Source organism: Lissotriton helveticus, chromosome 6 (genome assembly GCF_964261635.1).
Source record: "Lissotriton helveticus chromosome 6, aLisHel1.1, whole genome shotgun sequence".
NCBI lineage: Eukaryota > Metazoa > Chordata > Amphibia > Caudata > Salamandridae > Lissotriton > Lissotriton helveticus.
The window spans coordinates 1,929,927,127-1,929,946,755 of record NC_136067.1 but is presented as its reverse complement, the minus strand read 5'-3'; the positions used below and the strand labels follow the sequence as shown (position 1 = coordinate 1,929,946,755).

The window sequence follows — 19,629 nt, the reverse complement described above, 5'->3', positions numbered from 1 at the left end:
TATTTTTCCACCAAATACAGACAGAAAACATATTGGTTTTGTCTGTATTTATCTATAAAAATAAGTAACCTAGTCATAACTGTAATCATCTTGCGTCATATGGAACTAATGTAAAGGAAAACATGACTTATATGGCTGCCAACAGGGAATGCAGGTTTAACTGCTTTAGGGATGTGCAAAGTGTGATGTCTCATCACAGTCAGCTTATCCCCCCCCCCCCCATCCGTTTCTCTGCTTGGTTTTCATGTGTCATTACTGGGCTTGTCTCATTCCTTTGTTTCATTCTTCCATTTTGTTGTTTTGCAGAGCTCCATCTATGTGTATGTATCACTGTTACCATCCCCTTTCACGCCCACCCCCTTCTCCATGAACTTCATTGTACCTTTTTGTGGCTTTGTCCCTCCATGCCTCATATTTCCACGTGTCCCGCCACCAACATTAATATTGTTTCCCCTTTATTCTTCACTCTCTTTTAATCTTCTAATTACAAGAGTGCTAGATAACTCACCAGGGCCAAGTTCAAACTTACTCAGCTTCATACATTATACATGTTCTCAGACAGAGGATGGAGCAGTGATGCTGGTACAGTTTTCAGAGTGGGGGTGCTGTCATTAATATTACAATCTAATACAATGGGGTAACCCAGTATCCCTCAGAACCTGGGCAGTAATGACAAAATTCACAATTGGTTCTGTCGGATGCGTACTATTTCTTTAGGTTTTTGATTATTAAATGAGCTATTCACAAACAATGAATTATTCGAAAGAAATCCAAAACCAAACCATATGAGGTATTTCAAAAGCTGTTATAAATGTGCATAATTTATTAATACCCTCATTTCAATAATTGCAAGGCTGGTATTAAAGGCATGTAGTGACACAAAGTAAGTGCGAAAGGTGACATTTTCTGATCAGTGATAATGTGAAAGTGTAATATATACAACAGAGATTTGGGGGGGGAAAAGGGGAGATGATTTTGGCCAGAGATGCAAGGAGTTTATCAAGTAAATCTGCGGACTAAATGAATAGGCCTCGTCGCAGAAATCTTTACTACTGGTCCAATTGTTTATGCTGTCGACGTTTCAACCCTAGGTCTGCACTGTTAGAAGGTCAAAGCAGGTGTTCATCAGGACTGGGTGAGTGGGTGAGGGGATAACAGCCTCAGCGGAGCCCAGGCGAGCTCACCGGAAATCAGCTCGAGAAGATTCACTTTCAGGGCTGGGGGTAGTAGTAGGAGCCTGTTGGTTCCTCCATCTAGTGGTTCTCAATAGTGGATTGTGGTGAGTAAATGATCCACTCATAGGGTACTTCCAAATGTTTGACAGGTAAGATTCAGGTCTATATGATTAGTTCTTTTAAATCCTTCGGTCCACGGGTGATCAGTTTCCTTTTTGCCGCGTCCGCGCTCAAAATCAAGGCTGTTATCCCCTCCCCTTTTTTCCCCCCAAATCTCCGTTGTATAAATTACACTTTCACATTATCACTGAGCACAAAAAGTCACCTTTTGCACTTACTTTGTGTCACTACATGCCTTTAATAACAGCCTTGCAATTATTGAAATGAGGGTATTTATAAATTATGTAAATTTATAACAGCTTTTGAAATACCTCATATGGTTTGGTTTTGGATTTCTTGCGAATAATTCATTGTTTGTGAATAGCTCATTTAATAATCAAAAACCTAAAGAAATAGTACGCATCCGACAGAACCAATTGTGACTTTTGTCATTAATATCACATCACTAAAGTTCTTAGGATTGTAAAAACTCCAAGTGTCACACAAAAAACATGTGTGGCAAATGTGCCACGGCTATTCAGCAGGAATGGGGTTGGTCTGCAGCCGGTGGTGCATTTTGGATCACTGGTCAGGTTGCACACTGTCAGGTACATAAAGCACATTTTCTGTTGAAACGGCCACTACATTTGCAGGGACCTGCAGTTTCACTGGTAAAACTATATAGTGCACAAACAATGATGTGTGGAAATCCGGTCTCAGCAAATATTTATCAATTTTACTCCAAGTAAAGTGCCTTGACTTGTTCCTATTAAATTCTTTGTTTCCACCACACTTCAGAATTAATAAAAAATGTCATCTCCCCTCCCCAGCACGATTGTCCTCTAGGTCACTTTATAAAAATCGTCCCACTTTGTAGACAGAGAAATAAAGCTAAACGCTTGTTTCTAAATAAGCAGGGATTTGTCAGAAGACATAGTCTGACATTTGACCTTTGTCTTTGAACGTGCAGTAATTGTGATATAAAAAAATGAAAAGGTATCTTTACTGCTCATTCACCTTCTGAACTCCAGCATGGTATTTTGGGGGGTTTTGCAACGCCCCTCCACCCCGCAGCCCTGCTTCCAGCGCCTTTGAGATGGAACTCGTAAAATAGATCTAACAGTGGTTTTGAGCCATCCATTGATATACAAGTGTATACGTGTGGCAAAAATAGTTATCTCATTTAGAAGGTATGTCTTAAGTATGGTGATTCTGGCCTGCTTCAGCCTCTAAAGAATAGTGACACTGTCTGTAAAGGTCACAAAATCCCCAGGTGCAAATTGAGGAAATGTACTTATGTACATTATGCCTACATTTTGAGTACATTTTTGAATTTTCATGTAATTCAAAGGGAGTATCAGATGTACTTCTGGGGTTCTGCAACTGTCCCCAGAGCATTCACATGCGCATCCATTTACACATGTAAAACATTTACACATGTACATTTGTGAAAGGCGAAAGTACATCTTAGTATGTAACTTTCCATTTTTGTTTTTCCCCAGAGAACATGTTTTGGATTACTGCAGAACTATGTGCTACTGGGAACAAGTATGCGTGGGTCTAAATGTACGATCAACTACAGTTAGACTGTAATTGTATTTCTTGCTCATACACTGCAAGAACACTGTAGTGTAACTCAGCACATACAGGCTGCTTCTGAATGCTAGCAAAGCATCACATATTTTGTTGTGCTCCACCTCCTTTTCAAGCCCAGACAATGTCATGAGGCCTCTGCTCGTAAGGACTTCATAGGGTCCATGCACACGATGTAACTTAAGTTTCATGTAGAGAGATGGGCGGGACGCAGAAGGGCCTGACAGTGATCATTTAACCACTGACTCCAAGCATGAAGTACAGGATGAGAATGCCCCTTAATTTACAGAAGAGTAAAGACAAAGTGTGTCCCAGAGGCCTTGGTGCTCAGTCAAACCTTCTTCAAAGCTACTGCCCATTTTTAGATATCCACTACAGGCTGAGTGTTGGCCAGACCTACTGTTTTCCATATACAAAGTATGGATTTTGGGTCAGTCCCTTGCTCATGATTGGATGGCTGTATTGTCTAGCTCAGTTGTCTCCTCTCAATTCAATGGGCTTTCTCCATATTCTTGTCTTTGTCCCACCCAGGAGCATTTTGGTTGACTTGCACTCTTTCAGTGCTGATGTTGATGGCATTCACAGAACTAGTTTTTTTCCTTACTTTGGAACTCTACGGGAGTGCATGCATTTTCTTGCCCTCTACCAGTGTGCCCCCTCACTCTCCATGTTGCTTCCCTACTGTTGTGGGGGTGTGCGCTGGGCCCCTTTTGGTAGGGATCGCTTGCGCAGGGGCAGGTCGCGCTGGCGCGACAGCACTCAGGCACACACCGTGTCACGGTCGGAAGTGACGTGCACGAGCGCCCGTCCTTCTTTTATTGAGCCCCGCAGGCCACGCCTGGCCTGCGGATGTGTGGATGCGTGTGCGTAAGTAAGCTAGACCATTACATCACTACATCCCTATCCAACTCTATAAAATTTTCCACAATGTCCAATCATTTGTTCCATCTAGGTGCGGGTTCCCAACAAGATGCTCCTGTACTTGCGTGTCCCTTGATGTCAGCTACAGGGCCTCAGCAGACAGGCATAGTCCTTTAATTTTTGACTCGGTGGTGGATTGGGCCGCAGGTTGTACCTCTGAGTGTGGCCCCGGCCACCTTCTATGCTTTGGTGACTGTCCATGACCGTATCCGACGGAGTTGCGTATATCGATTCCGGCTCGGATCTCTCCGTCTGGCTCCCTGAGGGCGAACTACCTTCTTCCTCCGGCATGGCTGCCACCTGCGATCCACGGTTTTCTCCTATGCCTTCCGAGCATTGTCTCGATGCTGGCGGGATCGCTTTGAACCAGGAAATATTCCTCGATATTTCCTCTTCGCCTTTTCTTGCAGTGATCATGGTGCCTTTGGTGGATGTTATGGTCCAAGTGCCCGGCTCGTATCGTGTTTGGAATTTTCCTCCTGGACGCCTGTTTCGTATGATCACTCGGGTCCCCTGCCTTAGGAGTCTTGGGGTCGCTCTCCGGCGTCGGCTCGCTCGCTGGTTCCCATCTTCGTCGTGCCCTGGTGTCCTCCGTGGGCGAGTTGTGTTGCCCGGTGCCTTAGACTTTGTGGGATCACCAGCCGCGACCCTCTGAGTAGCACTCCATCTTCTGTGGCACTTAGCTTGTGCCGGACACGCCAGATCTTCGTGAGTGCCTCTTTGTCTTCTGCAGTCCAGGAGTGGGGTGGGCGTAGGTAGTCAGCCCACGAGCCTTCCTGAACTGCCTGCAGCGAGCTCATGTAAATGTTGTCGGCGGCGGCCGCTTCCTTGATATCTTCTATCGACATGCATTGTGGGCATGAGGTGAGTGCCACCCATCATGCGTATTCCTTGCAGTCATCATCCACAGGTGCCGGCTCCGGTTGTGTGGGGTGACGCGACAGATAGTCTGGAGGATTCTTGGCCCCTGGGCGGTACACCACCTCCATTTTGTACGATTGAAGTTGAATCACCCAGCGCTCAATGCGAGGTGGTGGGTGAGGTGCAGATCCCTTGAAAATGGGCACTAAGGGTTGGTGGTCAGTGACCATGACGAAAGAGTGTCCTTGTAGGTACAAGTGAAAATGGCTACAGACCCACTTGATGGCGAGAGCCTCTCTCTCGATTTGTGCGTACCTGGTTTCAGTTGGGGTTAGAGCCTTACTGGCGAAGGCTAATGCTGTCCATTGGCCGGGTTCATGCTCTTGGGTCAGGACAGCGCCAAGGCCCACCGGACTGGCATCGACGATCACCTCCGTGCGTTTTGCGGGGTCGAAGTAGGAGAGGGTGGCTTTCTCCAAGAGGGCATCCTTGATACCCTGAAAGGCTTCATCTTCCCTCAGGCCCCACTGCCACACGGCGTCCGCCTTGGTCAGTGCTCGCAGCGGCTCGCTTCGAGTAGCCAGGCCCGGTATGAACCGGCCACAGTACGTGGCCATCCCCAGAAAACTCCTCACCTCCGTCGGGGACTTCGGCGCTGGGGCGTCCTTTATGGCTTTGGACTTCCTCGGGTCAATCTGGATCCCCTCCTGGTTGAACACATAGCCAAAGAACTCAATTGATGGTTGAAAGAATTGACATTTTTCTCGGTGGAGTGTCGCTCCATAGGTGCTCAGTCTCTTTAGGACATCCCGAAGGTGCTTGTGGTGTTCAGACGCGGTGGCAGAGTGTATCAGAATGTCGTCGCTGACATTTATCACCCCGGATAGTCCAGATAGGAGTTCTCTGATTGTGTTCTGGAACACCTCTGCCGCTGATGAGATGCCAAAATTCAGCCGCTTGTAGCGCCGGAGACCCAGATGGATGCTAAAAGTGGTGATGAAGCGACTTTCCTCCGCTAGTGGTAGTTGGTGGTATCCCGCGTTGAGGTAAATTTTGGAAAACCACTTTGACCCATTGACGTCGGCCACTATGTCGTCCATAGTAGGGGTCAGATGTCTTTCCCTTCGGATGGCGGTGTTCGGTAACCGCATGTCGATGCACAAGCGGATTTCGCCCGGTTGCTTTGGTTTCTCTACAATGACCATGGGCGAGACCCACGGAGTGGGCCCCGTGACTTTTTCGATGACGCCCAGGCCCTCTAGTTTCTCGAGCTCCTTTTCCACCAGCGGGCGAAGTTGAAAGGGTATCCGTCGGTGGCGTAGTGCGGTGGGAGTGACAGATTTGTCAATGTGGAGTTTAATAGGTTCACATTTTATGCATCCCAGTCCTCTGAAGAGTTCTGGGAATCGTCCCAATAGCTCATCTACTTGGTGTGCTCTGATACGGTTGGCGAACGCTATTAGTTTCAGGTCCTCCGCCGTGTGACTACTTAGCAAAGTGTCAGCCTCTCGGTTGATGATATGAACGGTCGCCATTACCTCTGACTCGTCTGCCTGGATGGGTATTATGATTTTGCCCTTGAGGGGCAGTGGTGTGTCTGCTCCGTAGGCGAAGATTCTTGTCTTGGATGGTAGTACCTCAGGCCATGGGCGTAGCTTGTTGAACTGTTGCAGGCCCATTACATTGACCGTGGCACCAGTGTCAATGATAGCCTTGACCTCGTTGTTCCCCATCTGAACAATGCATGCTGGTTGTGGTCGTCGTCGTTGTTTGAGCTCCCGTGCGAACGAGATGACGTATGCCTCTTCATCGTCCGACTCCGAGTCATCATACACTGTGGGTAGGTGTCTTTCTGCTTTCGCCAGGGGTGGGTCAGTTAGCGATAGTTGACAAACGGCCTTGGTAGGCGTCCGTGGTCCCTTGAAATTCTTTTATTGGTTCTTCCTGCGACAGACCGATGCGAAGTGGTTTGGAATCCCACAACTCGCACATGTTTGCCCCTGAGCTGGGCAGTCTTTGGCCGCGTGGGGCTCATGGCCGCAATATCCACACCGGGCTTGGGGTGGATCTCTCCAAAAATCCTCTCGGTGGTGGTCCACGTGGTCGCGGCCGCACGGCATCTGCACGTTCCACCTTGATGGGTTCGGACTTGACTGAGGTTTTGTGTAGGGCCTGTTCCATGGCAGTGGCTCTGACGCTTGAGAGTTCGTGGGACCTGGCCAGGATTAAGATATCTTCCAGTGAGATTCCGGGTTTGCGCAGAATTAATCCTCTCAGTGTCTTGTCCCTACACCCTTGAAAAATCTGTCGTCTTATGGCTCTTGCTTGGTCCTCATCAGTGGAGCTGGCTAGTTCCCTGACACGGGTATGGAATTGGTCCATCGACGCACCCTCCCGCTGACGTGCCTGGCCCAATTTGAATACTTCGAAGTCTACATTCAATTGGGGATCAAAATGGCCAGTGAGGGCCGCAACAGCCGCGTCATAGCTATCTGCAGCACCCGTATTGGGTAAATGTTTAAAGAGTCTGAAAATCTCATCCCCCGCATAGTGAAGTAATAGTGATTTTTTTACCGCATTGTCTGTTTCTCTCGTGACCACGAAGTAGTTTTCCAGTCTCTCGAGCCAGATTTTCCATTGCGGCGAGGCTGTAGACGGGTCCGCTGCCTCGCTGAATGGTGGTAGCACCCCCGCAGCGGCATGCTGAAATAGGATGTTGATGGTGGGAGCCGGTGGATCTCCGTCCCCCATGGCGAAAGTGTTCCTGTAGGCAGCTGGACTGCTGCAGAAAGCGTTTCTGCCTTACCGGCGCCGCTCTGCGATGCCACGTGGTAGCTGTGCGGCCCACCTCGGTTCCGTCGCGGGTGTGGTAAGCCTCCCGTGGCTTGAGGGCGTCGTGATGCCTTCTGGGGCCTTCCTGCAGGCACCAGGTCATCAGTAGTGTCCCTCCAGGGAGCGGCAGGGTCTCCTTTTGTCAGCACCGAGCACACGCGCAATACGTGGGGGACAGCAGGGCGTTTTCCACGGCTCACGCGCAATGTGTGAGCATTGGCAGGGTGTCGCGCCGGCTCTTGAGTCACGCGGGATGCGTGGCGTTTGGCTGCCGGCCGCGTTTCCAGGCGGCCGGAGCAGTAGCAGTGCCGACTTCTGTGCCGTCGCTACTTTCCCTTTCTTTTTCTGTTCTTTGTTGTTTGCCGTGTGTGAGGCACTCGCAGCGTGGCCACCCAGCAGCACCGAAGACCCAGGCAGGGAAGCAGGGACAGGTGGGCCGGCCCAGCGGAGGCAGGCGCCACGGCCGGGAGACACGCGGTAAGCACCGCGGAGAGGAGCAGACCGCTCCGGGCAGGCTGTCGGTGGACGGGCGAAGGTTGGGCCCCCTCCGCTCGTCGCCAGTGTTGTGGGGGTGTGTGCTGGGCCCCTTTTGGTAGGGATCGCTTGCGCAGGGGCAGGTCGCGCTGGCGCGACAGCACTCAGGCACACACCGTGTCACGGTCGGAAGTGACATGCACGAGCGCCCGTCCTTCTTTTATTGAGCCCCGCAGGCCACGCCTGGCCTGCGGATGTGTGGATGCGTGTGCGTAAGTAAGCTAGACCGTTACATCACTACACCTACCACTTGCTTCCAGCTTGTCCCCTGCATTCCTGCCCCACACCATCTTGTTCATTTGTTTATACCCTCCCAACACCTGCGGCTTTGTGCACTCCCATGCCTTCCTGCCTTCCACCTCCTACACCCATTGATCTCACACTTTAATTTAAAATGGTTTATTCACTTTTGGGCATCCCTGTGCTCTTGGGAGGCATCCATCTAAAAATGGCTATTTACTCCTTACTAGATGGCCGCAGGCAAAAGTGCATGACGATCCTCATGAGGCAAGCACCTGGAAATGGGTTTGTATCATTTTAACAAACCCATTTAACCCCTCCCATTCTCCCGCGATTTTGCGGAAGTGCGGCACTTCCGCAAAATGGGCGGCGCCGCATCGGCCATTGGCCGACGGCAGCACCAGCGAGGTAGCGTTGCCGTCGGCCTATGGCCGACGGCAGCATGGAAGGGGTTCAAGATGGCTGTGCCATGGTGCAGACGCATCCACTGCAGCATATCTGAATGGGTTTGTTGAAACATTACAAATTAATTAAAAGATGGCTACAGTGGATGCATGTTCATTCATACATTCATGACACGATTCAAACTCATGACCTATGGCTCAGCAGCCAGCAGAGTTCAGCAGCCACCATTAACTCATTGAGCCATCTATCCAGCTAACTTATAGCAAGCTTGACAAATAAAGTAAGATCTTGATTTAGAGTTTGGAGGATGGGTTAGTCCATCACAAAAGAGACGATATCCTGTACGCCATAATACAGGTTTTGCGTTATATCCTATGGCACTAATAATAAGGGGGACGGGACATCGGCCACGTTGTGACAAGGTAATTGGTTCGCCAAAGTCTAAATCAGACCTTAGTAGGCAGTTGAGCACATTATTTATGTTTACAAGATTTCACTAGTATTAATATAGTGGGTGGCCAACACATGTTCATTTTCGGTTTCAAGCACAACAGTAGCTTCACAAGAAAGCCCATTCGTTTTGTCAAACTTTTCACAGATAAGCTAATATTTTCTGGGACCAAAAGATAATGTAGGATTGCTGCCACTACACTAATATCATGTTAGGACAAACATGTTGTGATAGGTCTCTGTGGCTAGTCCTAATTTCTTCCTTGAATAGACGGAGAACCTTTCCCAGGGTCTGGGAGATGCCACAGCAAGCCAACAACAAACTGAATCATGTAGGGATCTGGAATAATATATATTTCAATAAGTCTGTGATTCACCTAACAATAATCTAATAAGCAAGTTGCTAAATATATTTCATGCAAAAATGAGGTGAGAGAACCTAGATGCCGAGACAGCTGCGGCTCCTCCGCTATGGCATAGGAGCGGCGTCCCTGTTGCAAGTAGCGGCTGAAAACTTAAAAAATAAAACGATAATAGAGCATGTTAAATTGTTGTTTTATGTTTTTCCATAGCATCGAGTCTGGGGTGGGGCATGGGGATGACAGACACGAGGGGGAGTGAAAGGTGCACTGTTTTTTTTTTTTTTTTTTTTAAACCTTTATTGAACAGAGAAAGCTCACAAATACGGGCCTACAACCCACCAGGGCTGGCCACCACATAACAAAAACAGCAGGAGACATATATCAGGTGTCACAATATACTAAGGCAACAAATCAGGGGAAAGAGCAAGCATCTTAGAGCAATCTCAGAAGAAAACAAATAGAAAGGTAGTTTTCTTTTTTAAAGAACGGGTTTGGGAGGTCAGGAGCCTGGCGGGCCATAACACAAGCCAGAGGGGCGGGGTCGCGGCAGGCAGCAACGCAGCGATCGTAAAGACACAGGAGAAATAAATACGACAGAGGTATACCAGTAAGTACCGGGCAAAACAACGGGTAGAAAGAAAAGCAATTATGAACACAGTCCACTGCCCGCCCACCGCAGCCACCACCCGTCCCACCAATCAGCACAATAAAGGACCCAAATACCAAAACGATACGAGATGCACCCCCAAGTAGAAAAAACCCCACAAAAAAGGGGGGGGGAGAGGGAAGGGAAAGGGGGAAAAAGGAAAAGGAAGGGACCCCAACCCAACCACCCGCCCCCAGGTGACGAAGCAGGAAAAACAAAATTCCGGTACAAAATCGACCACAAAATAGGAAGACAAACAGAACAAATCACCATCTTTGTAATACCGGAAAAATACACCAGAAAGACACCCGGGGGACAGACGACGATACAGAGCCCCGAAAAAGGGGATACACAAGGGCCATAGAACCAAGTAGAGGAAAAAGGAGGAGAGAAAGACCCCTCCAAAAAACAACAACAGACCCTCCCACCCACCCCACAAGCCCTCCCTACACCCCTGCAGAGGGCTATGGCCTACCCCCCGGCAGCGTGCCTGTCGCCCTAAATAGAACCCGAAATATAGAAGAAAAGGAACAGGGTAGAAACAAAGATAAAGGGGAAGGGGCAGGGGAAGGGAAGGAACAACGCACACGGGGGAGGGCGAAAAATCAGTATCATCTGCTCCCGTCCCGCCACCTGCTACAAGGGAAGGGTATAGCCCATGGGAAGTTAACGATATTAGAAAAAGTTTCAGGAGTCCCATAAAATTACAGGAACATCACAACAGCACTTGTCAATCACATAGCAAAGAAACCAGACTACCGCATATAAAAGTCGGTTCAGCCCTGTCCACTTTTGTCCAAGGTTGTAACCATCCGAACAAACCAAGAGCAAACGATGAGGGACACAGGGCACAGGAGAAAATTTCGCGGCAGTCCAAAGAAGAAACTGGAAAGAAAATATTGAAGATCCAGGAAAGACACAGTACAACAATCGTATTGCAGACAGAGTTCCAGGGACAGTTCGAACGAGGCAGGCCCAGCCGGGCCGGAACATACTTCTCGGTCGGGGAGGCGATGCGAAGAGAGACTGGAAGGATCGTCGATGCCAGGCCAGGATACAAGCGGACCGCAGCCCAGTGGCCGAGGCAACCAGACATGACAACGGGGGGCGTCGGAGACTCTCCGAGCCAAGGATGCGGTCCCCTCCGGGGGCACAGAGTCAAGGAGCACATCAGTCGCGATCATCGACGAGGAGGCCAAATCCGATGACGGGGGCCCGCATTGTTCAAAATGAGGGTCCGCCTCCACAGTGGAGACAGACGCAGCCACGGTAGTCCGCCAGGAGTTCAGTGCATCCAGGACAACTCGAAGCGCAGGAAACTCTTTACAAAATCCGACATCCGGGCCATGCGGCGGGCCCCCAGTGCTCGCCCGGGCCCGGCAAAGACTCTCAGGGCCGGCCGCCATTTTAAGAGCCCAGCACGACCCCGGTCGTCGGGAACCCCGGCCGGGGTAACACCAGAGCAAAAGGAGGTCAGCCAGACTGCGGCAGGGCGCCCCAAGGCAGAAAGGAGAGCCAACAGAAGAAGGATGTCCGTCGGTCCCCCCGTACCGCCGGCCCCGTTCTCCGAGCCCAGGCGGAAAAATTCAAAATGGCCGGGCCGGGGAATAGAAGGGGGACCCTACCAGACAATTAAGTAGGCTCTCCCGCGAGGAGCAGCGTTCGTACCTCTGGGCCCAGGCCAGTCGGGTCCGTCAAGGGGCACAGCCGGCCAATTCACACATCAGCCTCCGCGTCAAGCTCCACAGCGCCAACAAGGGCCGACCAACATGCTCCGTCACGGCCCAGCGTAGCAAGGAGGCCCGGCCAGACCGCCCCGAAGGCTCCGAGCGGGATCACTGCACAGGATCGACAGCACTCAGGATCACCGGAGCAACGGGTAAGTGTCCGCTAAGTGACTGGAGTACCGAAACACAGCAAGGAGGGCTTCCCGGGGCAAGAGGAATACAGGATAAGTGAAGATAAACAGGCGGCCGGACGGAGCCGAGCTAAAACGCGGCCATCTCGGTCGCGAGCTAGGCTCCTCCCCCGAAAGGTGCACTGTTGTCAGTGCGCATGAGGATTTGGCCGGCCATCTCAAGACGGCCAAACAGACATGCACACTGAAGCTGTCTCCATCCCAACCTGCGTTGGCGGGTTGGAAACAGCAGGCACAGGCTCCCAGTCGCTCTGGGAGCACCAATCCAGACCACTGAGGCCGATCCTGATGCTGCTCTCAAGCATGAGAGCAGCGTCAGGATTGGCTGCTGGGCAGTCTGAAAGCTTGTGCCTGCAGTGGAGCCAGAAGAATACGTTTTTTAAATGTTATTGTTTTTTGTTTTGTCTACCCCCGCCCCACAACTTTGCCTAGACACCAGACGCGAATGTGCAGAGATCGTTTTAGGAATTAAATTACCTGATATATGTAAAAGAAATAGTTAATAAAACAGTTGGTATGATTGAAAAATATATCAAGCCATTAGTACCCGTTAGCATCCCCACTTCTTAGACATTTTTATGATCAGGGTGCGTTAGGTGTTTACATACATATGTGTTGTTTTGATTGGAGAGGTGTGGCGCCGCGGCCAGGGCGACTGACGCTGGAATCTGGGGACCACGGTTCGATCCCCGGCTCCGGCGGCAGGTTAGCCCAGCACCATGTGACTCTGGGCAATAGCTCGCTTAATCTCCCCGACGGCCCCCCAGCGCCTAGAGACCCTTACGGGTGATTGTGCGCTTTACAAATGTGGACTTTATTTATCTGACTAAAGCCATACACACATTCCAACAGATAATATCACATACAATTCTTTATAGCCTGCCCACCATCCATAAAGTTACATAACGAAATACAGTGAAATATCAAAGGTCCAGATGTACTAAGAGACAGGTCACAGAATGTGGTTGTAAATTCCACAACAGCTTTTTATGACCGCTCTCTGATTTTCCAGGGAGACCTGTGTATTAAAAGGTCATATCAAAATCTCCACTTGCAGGGGGGTTGGAGAATGACCTTCTATTGAATCTTAATTAGGCATGTCGCTATTTGCAACACAAAGTTGGTAGCCTGCATGGACCCGTGGACCACCATCCCTGTGTTTGCATTCCAATAGAAAAACATTTTTATTTTTAAACAGTATGTGTTCTTTAATGCAACTTATTCTGCACCGAAAACAATAAAAGTTTCCTGAGAGGGGCAACCTTGTGGGGGGTGGGGGCAGGCACTAGCCATCTGGGCCATTGTCTACGTCCCCTGAGGTAACTTAACACTATCCACAAAGGAGAAGGTTTCTCAAGAGGACACCTCCCTTCCCCTTTGAGAATCTGTTGCCTTCTCAACCTGGGAATTAATAACTGATCAATGGTCTACAACAGCAATTGCGATCGCAAACCATTGATACGTTCCATATCAAGTTGCAATTAGGAGCAAACGCCCATTTCAAATCCCTTTCTAATTGCAATTCATATTGGTTACTAAACCTATTACAAGTCAAAAAGGAGATTCTGACTCTCAAAATGGGTTAAATGCACACTTCAAAGCCATTTTGCAATTGCAAACCAGGTGTTTTTGCAAATTGCAAGCTTTGTGATTGCAAAATGGATTTGTACATCTAGTCCAAAATGCCTACTAGACTCTGCAAACTAGGCATATTAAAAGTCAATAATGAAGCAAAACCATATTTATCCTACTAATTTCGGCGTGACCCACAGCTCATTGCTGGGACTGCAGTTTCACATGTATGGTCACCAAGCTGGGGAAGGAAGGATATTCGCTACACGTTGTAAATGATGGCACAACGTACACTGAAGGATGGGTGATGATAACAATTAGGATTTGTGGAGGATTCAACAGCTAGAGCACGGACAGGTTGACATATTTTGGGATCTTACTCAGGGGCACCAGGCAGGGTTGCCCATTGTTCCCATTAATATTTGCCATGGAGCCCCTGGCAACAAAGATGCGATCCCTGAACACAACATGGAGCATTCCAGCCGCTGGCTCGCTGCAAGCGATCTCACGCTACGTGGATGACATGTTGCGACACGTTTTGGATCTCATCTCAGACCTTGATAGCAGACTTTCTCCGTGGTTCTGGAGGGGTGACGGTCCTAAAAGATAATTACAATAAATCTTGTGTTTTCCCTCTGAGCCATTCCCAGACACAGCAAGTGGTTTCTTTGAGCGGTCAGGAATTACAGTGGGTTTTTTCCATTTTCTGATACTTGGGAATTCTGGTCTACCACAAGACCCCTCAGTGGCTGGATGGCAATCTAGAGAGAGATGTAAACTTGTTGAGGACACATGTTGCATGATGGGTCACCCTCCTGCTTTTTGGGGCTGGCCACATTGCCATAGCTAAGATGCGAATGCTCCCTTACTTTCTGTACTACTTGCAAACTTATCAGTTGTGGTTCCACCTGCATTATTTAAGCGACTGGATACTTTACCAATCGAATTCATATGGTGTAAAATTTGCTGGAGAGCGGGGCTTGCCAAGCTTCAGTCATCCCTGATGGGAGCAGTTTGGGGGTATCATTTTTCAGGGTTATTGCATAGCAGCCCAGCTCCAAAGGGCAGCATAATGGCTGGCTGTCCACCACCTCAGCGAGATAGGTCTCTCTAGAGAACAACTCCAGAGAGGGGATTTGAAAAGGCTATTCTTTCCAGGTGCAAGAACACCAAAGCATTCACCACTTTTGTTTCACATGGTTTTGGAGTATTTGCAACACTGCATCACATACACTCGACTCCTCCAACACCACCATACGTGCCACTAATTATATTAAGGCCTCCTCCCAGAGGCGGGATCACTTGTATCAAGAGCGCTGCCATAGTAGGAAGAAGCAGGTTTGACTTCAATGGGTGATCTTATTAGTGATGTGTACTGTGTACTCCAAACATTATAAACACTGGTTGACACACACAGGCTGCAGGGGGGTCAATTCCAAATATGCATTAGAATAATGCAAGCCTTTAGGAAATTTAAAACACTGAACCAATACTCATGCACTTCTACAAACTCTTGCACACCACAGGACATGGACGTAGATTGATCACATGGCGTTATAAAGTGATACGACACCATGCCGGGATATCCAGACATTTGCTTACTAATAAATATGAGTCAGATTCTGCCTAATTCGTTAATGATAAGAAATGGTTGAGAGCCTTAGAATATCCTCGGAAAGTGTCCCTAAATGCCTGCTTTAAACTTATCTAGTTTAACATCCTGCATGTAGCATATCTCACTACCACACAGGCTCATCACTGCTTTGGCTGGCTGCCTCAGATATCCCAATGTACCAGCTGATATACTGCATATGATGTGGAGACAACCCAAATTACGTGGCTTCTGGTCCGGAGTGCTACAAGCAATATCTCAGACAACTGGAAAATCTAATTTAGAGACTGTGGAATGTTGCTTACTTGGAGTATATCCCAAATCAAATGGCGCCAAAGTTGAAACGAGATTTACCGGTCTGGCACTCCTCCTTGCCAAGCGGGTGCAAACCATGAGATGGAAATTAACTCTACCTCTTGCAAAGGCAATGCGGCGAAGAGAGGTGCCACACTTGGCTGAAGCGGAAAGTAAAGCCCTCCGCAGAGATGGAAAGAAAGGGTTCTGCAATTGGCCCATCTCTTTGCAGTGGGATGTCATACAAAGCCTCTGGAATTGCCCTGGCTGACCCATACATTGAAATAGGCGCTTGGATGGGTCGCGCCCCCAATTGGAGGTCCCTGGCTTCTGCAACACTAGTCTATCACTAACATACATTGCACTGGCTGATCTTATTCCAGGTACTCGATGCCATAATGCCGATCTCCATGAGCAGAGGACAACTTTATCTTTTTAGCATACACAAATTTGTAACAACACAAATGTCCTTGGCTGGGATGAGACAGGATGATTCCCCGGCAGTTGCATGGAGGGGGTTGGGAAACAGAGGTTAGAGTTATTGTTCAGTTAAGATAATTTTCTTCTTTCTATTCTATTCTATTTATGCATCTGATGAATTGATGTTGTACTTTCGTGGTATGTGTACTGAACTTTATATACATGTTAAGTTGTGTGGATGTAACTACACACTTAAGTGACACGAGTCATAACGTGAAATCCATGCTGATCCATTCATATGAAGTTAAATACATATGGCCTAAATGTTTCACACTTATTAGTAAGAAAAGCTCAATAAAATAGCATTAAAATGCATTTGCAATCCTAGCATCTATTAACTGAGGAAAGCAAAGAAACCTTTTTCTGGCAAGAGAAGCCCACCTTGAAAAGAGTTGGATGTTGAGCAGAATGTGCATGACTTGCCTGAAAGAGGCACAGCAAGGATGCCATGGGACTAGTGCAGGCATGGAAATTGGGTGTGCATGACTGGTGGCTTGAGGTGTAAAATACAGCAATAATCAGGAATCCATGGGCCCCTCAAGCTTCTGGGCCATGGTTTATAGCTACTCCCCGCCTGCCCAAGACACTTATTAATTATTTCCGCTTAAAAGAGCCTCCAATGGAACAGAAGCTGAAGATGGGGGTTCATCAAGACAAAGAGATCTTCACCCCCTAAATCAGAGGAGCACAGAGATTCAGCAAGTTATCAGACCTCCACAAGTGTCACCATAAGATATTTCACAAATTCACTATTCTGATATATAAATTATTTTCTGGCCCATCTTTCTATTTGCTTATCCACTTTATCACGCTTCTGGGGAGCTTCTGTTCTAGGCTCCACCTTTTACCATCTCAAGTCATCTTTCATTTCTGTATTTAATTATTTTATTAACTGATGTCAGATAGAGGCCTCTTCATTTCCACTACCATCATATCTTCCACTACGTCTTCAAAACCCACTTGCTCACTGTGCCTGTTCGTGGCCATTAAATATGTCAATTGCCAATGTCTGTGAAACCTCTTAAAGATAACCCTCCCTGCATGTCACTTCCTTTTTCAGCTTCATGACAGAATATTTCAGAATCCAGGACAGAAGTGAAACGAAAATATCCTGGGTACCTCATGCTTAAACATGAATTCATGTAACACCATTCAGTGCTTAATGCCTTTAAGTTCTCTGTTTATTTCTTAAGTTGCTCTGCTATATTGAAGCTTCCAAGATGGCATAATAAATGTATTTGAAACATTAAAAAAAAAAAAACCATTAAAAAACTGTTTAACCCCTTCGCTGCGGCAGCAATTTCGCCGCAGCGCTGGGGGGAGAGGGGGGCGCGCGGCGCTCCCATGCTCGTGACGGAACCGCTACTTGTGACAGAGCGGTTCTGTCACGGCCCCCCCGCTTAATAGAACGTGCCACGCAGGCGTGAAATCAGCGCCGCGCAGGCGCGCCGAGTGGGCCGTGACGGAACCGCTCTGTCACCAGCACAGCGCGACCGAGGCTGGTGATGGAGCGGTTCCATCACCAGCATGGGAGTGGTTAAAGAAGATCTCTGGGCTGGCTGTTTTTTATTGGGGTTCCGAGGAGATACCGCTTTAGAAAACAAGGATGATTATGTGGCCAATGTACAGAGAACAAGGCCATGTTAGGGGGTGTGATGCACTGGTTGATGAAGTGCTCTCAAACTAAGTGTTGTTGCCCCCAGCTGAAGGCGTTAATAGCTGTTAATTTCCAACTGTGCCATTACTGGATGAGTCAAGGACGTAGTGATTAAAACAGCAATTTACAGCTATCAAACACAGCATCATGGGGCAACAGGGGCCTGGCTGTAAGCCTTATGATGAGCTGGTGCAATCTCAGCATCCCCTAGACTGTAACTCTATGGGATTTATTTGCAAGCTTCTTGCGCCACTGGTACATCACTTTTTCCCATCTTAAAAGTGACGCACTGGTGGCGTAAGGAGCTTGTTTCTCAGTTTTCAACTCTGGGCCTGGCTCTTGACCCAATCTCAAGGACTTCGTAATGTGCAAGAGACCTCTACTTACAACAAAAATGTAGATACTACACCGCCTTGTACTACGACCACATGTCGATTGCTCAAAAATAGGTCCAAGCTAGATCAAAGGAGTATTGTTGTTGTTGTTGTAGTTTTATATAGCGCAAACTCGACCCGAAGGTATTGGAGCACTTTACCTGAGCACCAGTTACATTACACAAGGACACATTCATTTTTTGGAAGGCACGGGGAGATTAAGGGGCATATTTACAATACCTGGCACATCCCTGCAAATCAGCAGGGATGCGCCAGTTATTGTGCGCCACAGCCCCGCCATCATGGATGCGCCGCATTTACAATGCGGCGCACCATGGGGCAAAAACGGCACAGATGCGTGACGCATCTGTGCCGTAAAAGTGAGGCATTGCTGGAGTTGCGTCACAAGCGCGACGCAGCTCCAGCAATGCTCTGGGGGCCCTATCTAGTTAATGCTGAGTCAATCCTTACGCCGGCTTCAGGCAGGCGCAGTGTTTTGACGCAGCATGGGCCTAAAAGTGACTGAGTGAAATCTTGTAGATTTCACTCAGCCACTTTTAGGAGGCCTTCCTGCACCGGAACGCCCCCCCCTGCACAGGAACGCCTACATGTGGCGCAGGGCATTACAACGTGACGCATCTCCCAGATGCGTCACGTTGTAAGTACCCCTGCACCATGGAGCAGGATTTGCGCCGCCGCTGCGTCACAAAAGTGACGCAACGGCGGCGTACATGAGGCGCAAGGGGCTTGTAAATCTGCCCCTAAGTGATTTGCCTTGAATCACAGGATGCTGAGCAGGCGCCGAGACTCGAGCCTGCATCTTCAGCTTCAAGGCTGGTAGGTCTAGCCGTTAGGCCACATCCTGTCCCCCATGATTCATAAACTAGGCCAACAGACCAATGAATCTGTGCTGCAGCCTGCACACGCAGAGATCTTTTTCAGAAGAACTTCCATCAGGTGCTAATGTTTATGGAATAAAATTCAGCACTTTGAATGATATGCGCCGCGCTCGCCGCCATTACTCATCCCCACTGGAGCCCTGAGCAGCGCCATTAGTGACGCCTTGAGGGTTTTATTACAAATGGCTTCCGGAGGAGCCGCAGCGCCGCCACTTACGAGAGTGTTGAAGTTGTCGCCCTGGTAGATGTGCGTGTTGCACGCGAGGCAGTCCCGCTGGCAGTCACCGAGCGCGTGAGCCAGGAGGCAGAGAAGAGCCAAGTTCCCCAAGGCAGCCTTCATGTTTGCAGGGTGTTGGTAAGGACCTGAGAAGAAAAGGGGACAAGGAACACACTTAATTATTTTTATTATTATTTATTCAATCGATCAAAAATATGATCATTCACATCTTGAATACAGTACATAATCAATAAAACAGTAAAATGTACACCAGTATAAAAACCATTAACAGGTTATACAATGCAGTAAAACAAGTTTTTAAATCTTTCTTATTATACATACTTGTTCTCTCACCAGACATTTACAGTGATTCAGCAGACAAGATGTATGGCAACATTTCGGAGAAAAAGTATCGATCTGCACATATCGACTTCAAAGTAACAACTGCCACTGTATTCTCAAATTAAGGATACACACGGAACTCTGGA

The 19,629-nt window shown here is 48.4% G+C and overlaps 1 protein-coding gene across 1 annotated transcript in view; it reads right to left on the bottom strand.

The window, feature by feature from the left end:
* PNOC (prepronociceptin) overlaps positions 1-19,264 on the bottom strand; it is a 135,368-nt gene extending 116,104 nt beyond the window's left edge. The window contains exon 1 of the mRNA XM_078647133.1: positions 19,142-19,264. Within this exon, the coding sequence (XP_078503259.1) occupies positions 19,142-19,264 (123 nt within the window). The remainder of the gene's footprint in view (positions 1-19,141) is intronic.
* Positions 19,265-19,629: the final 365 nt, after the last annotated feature.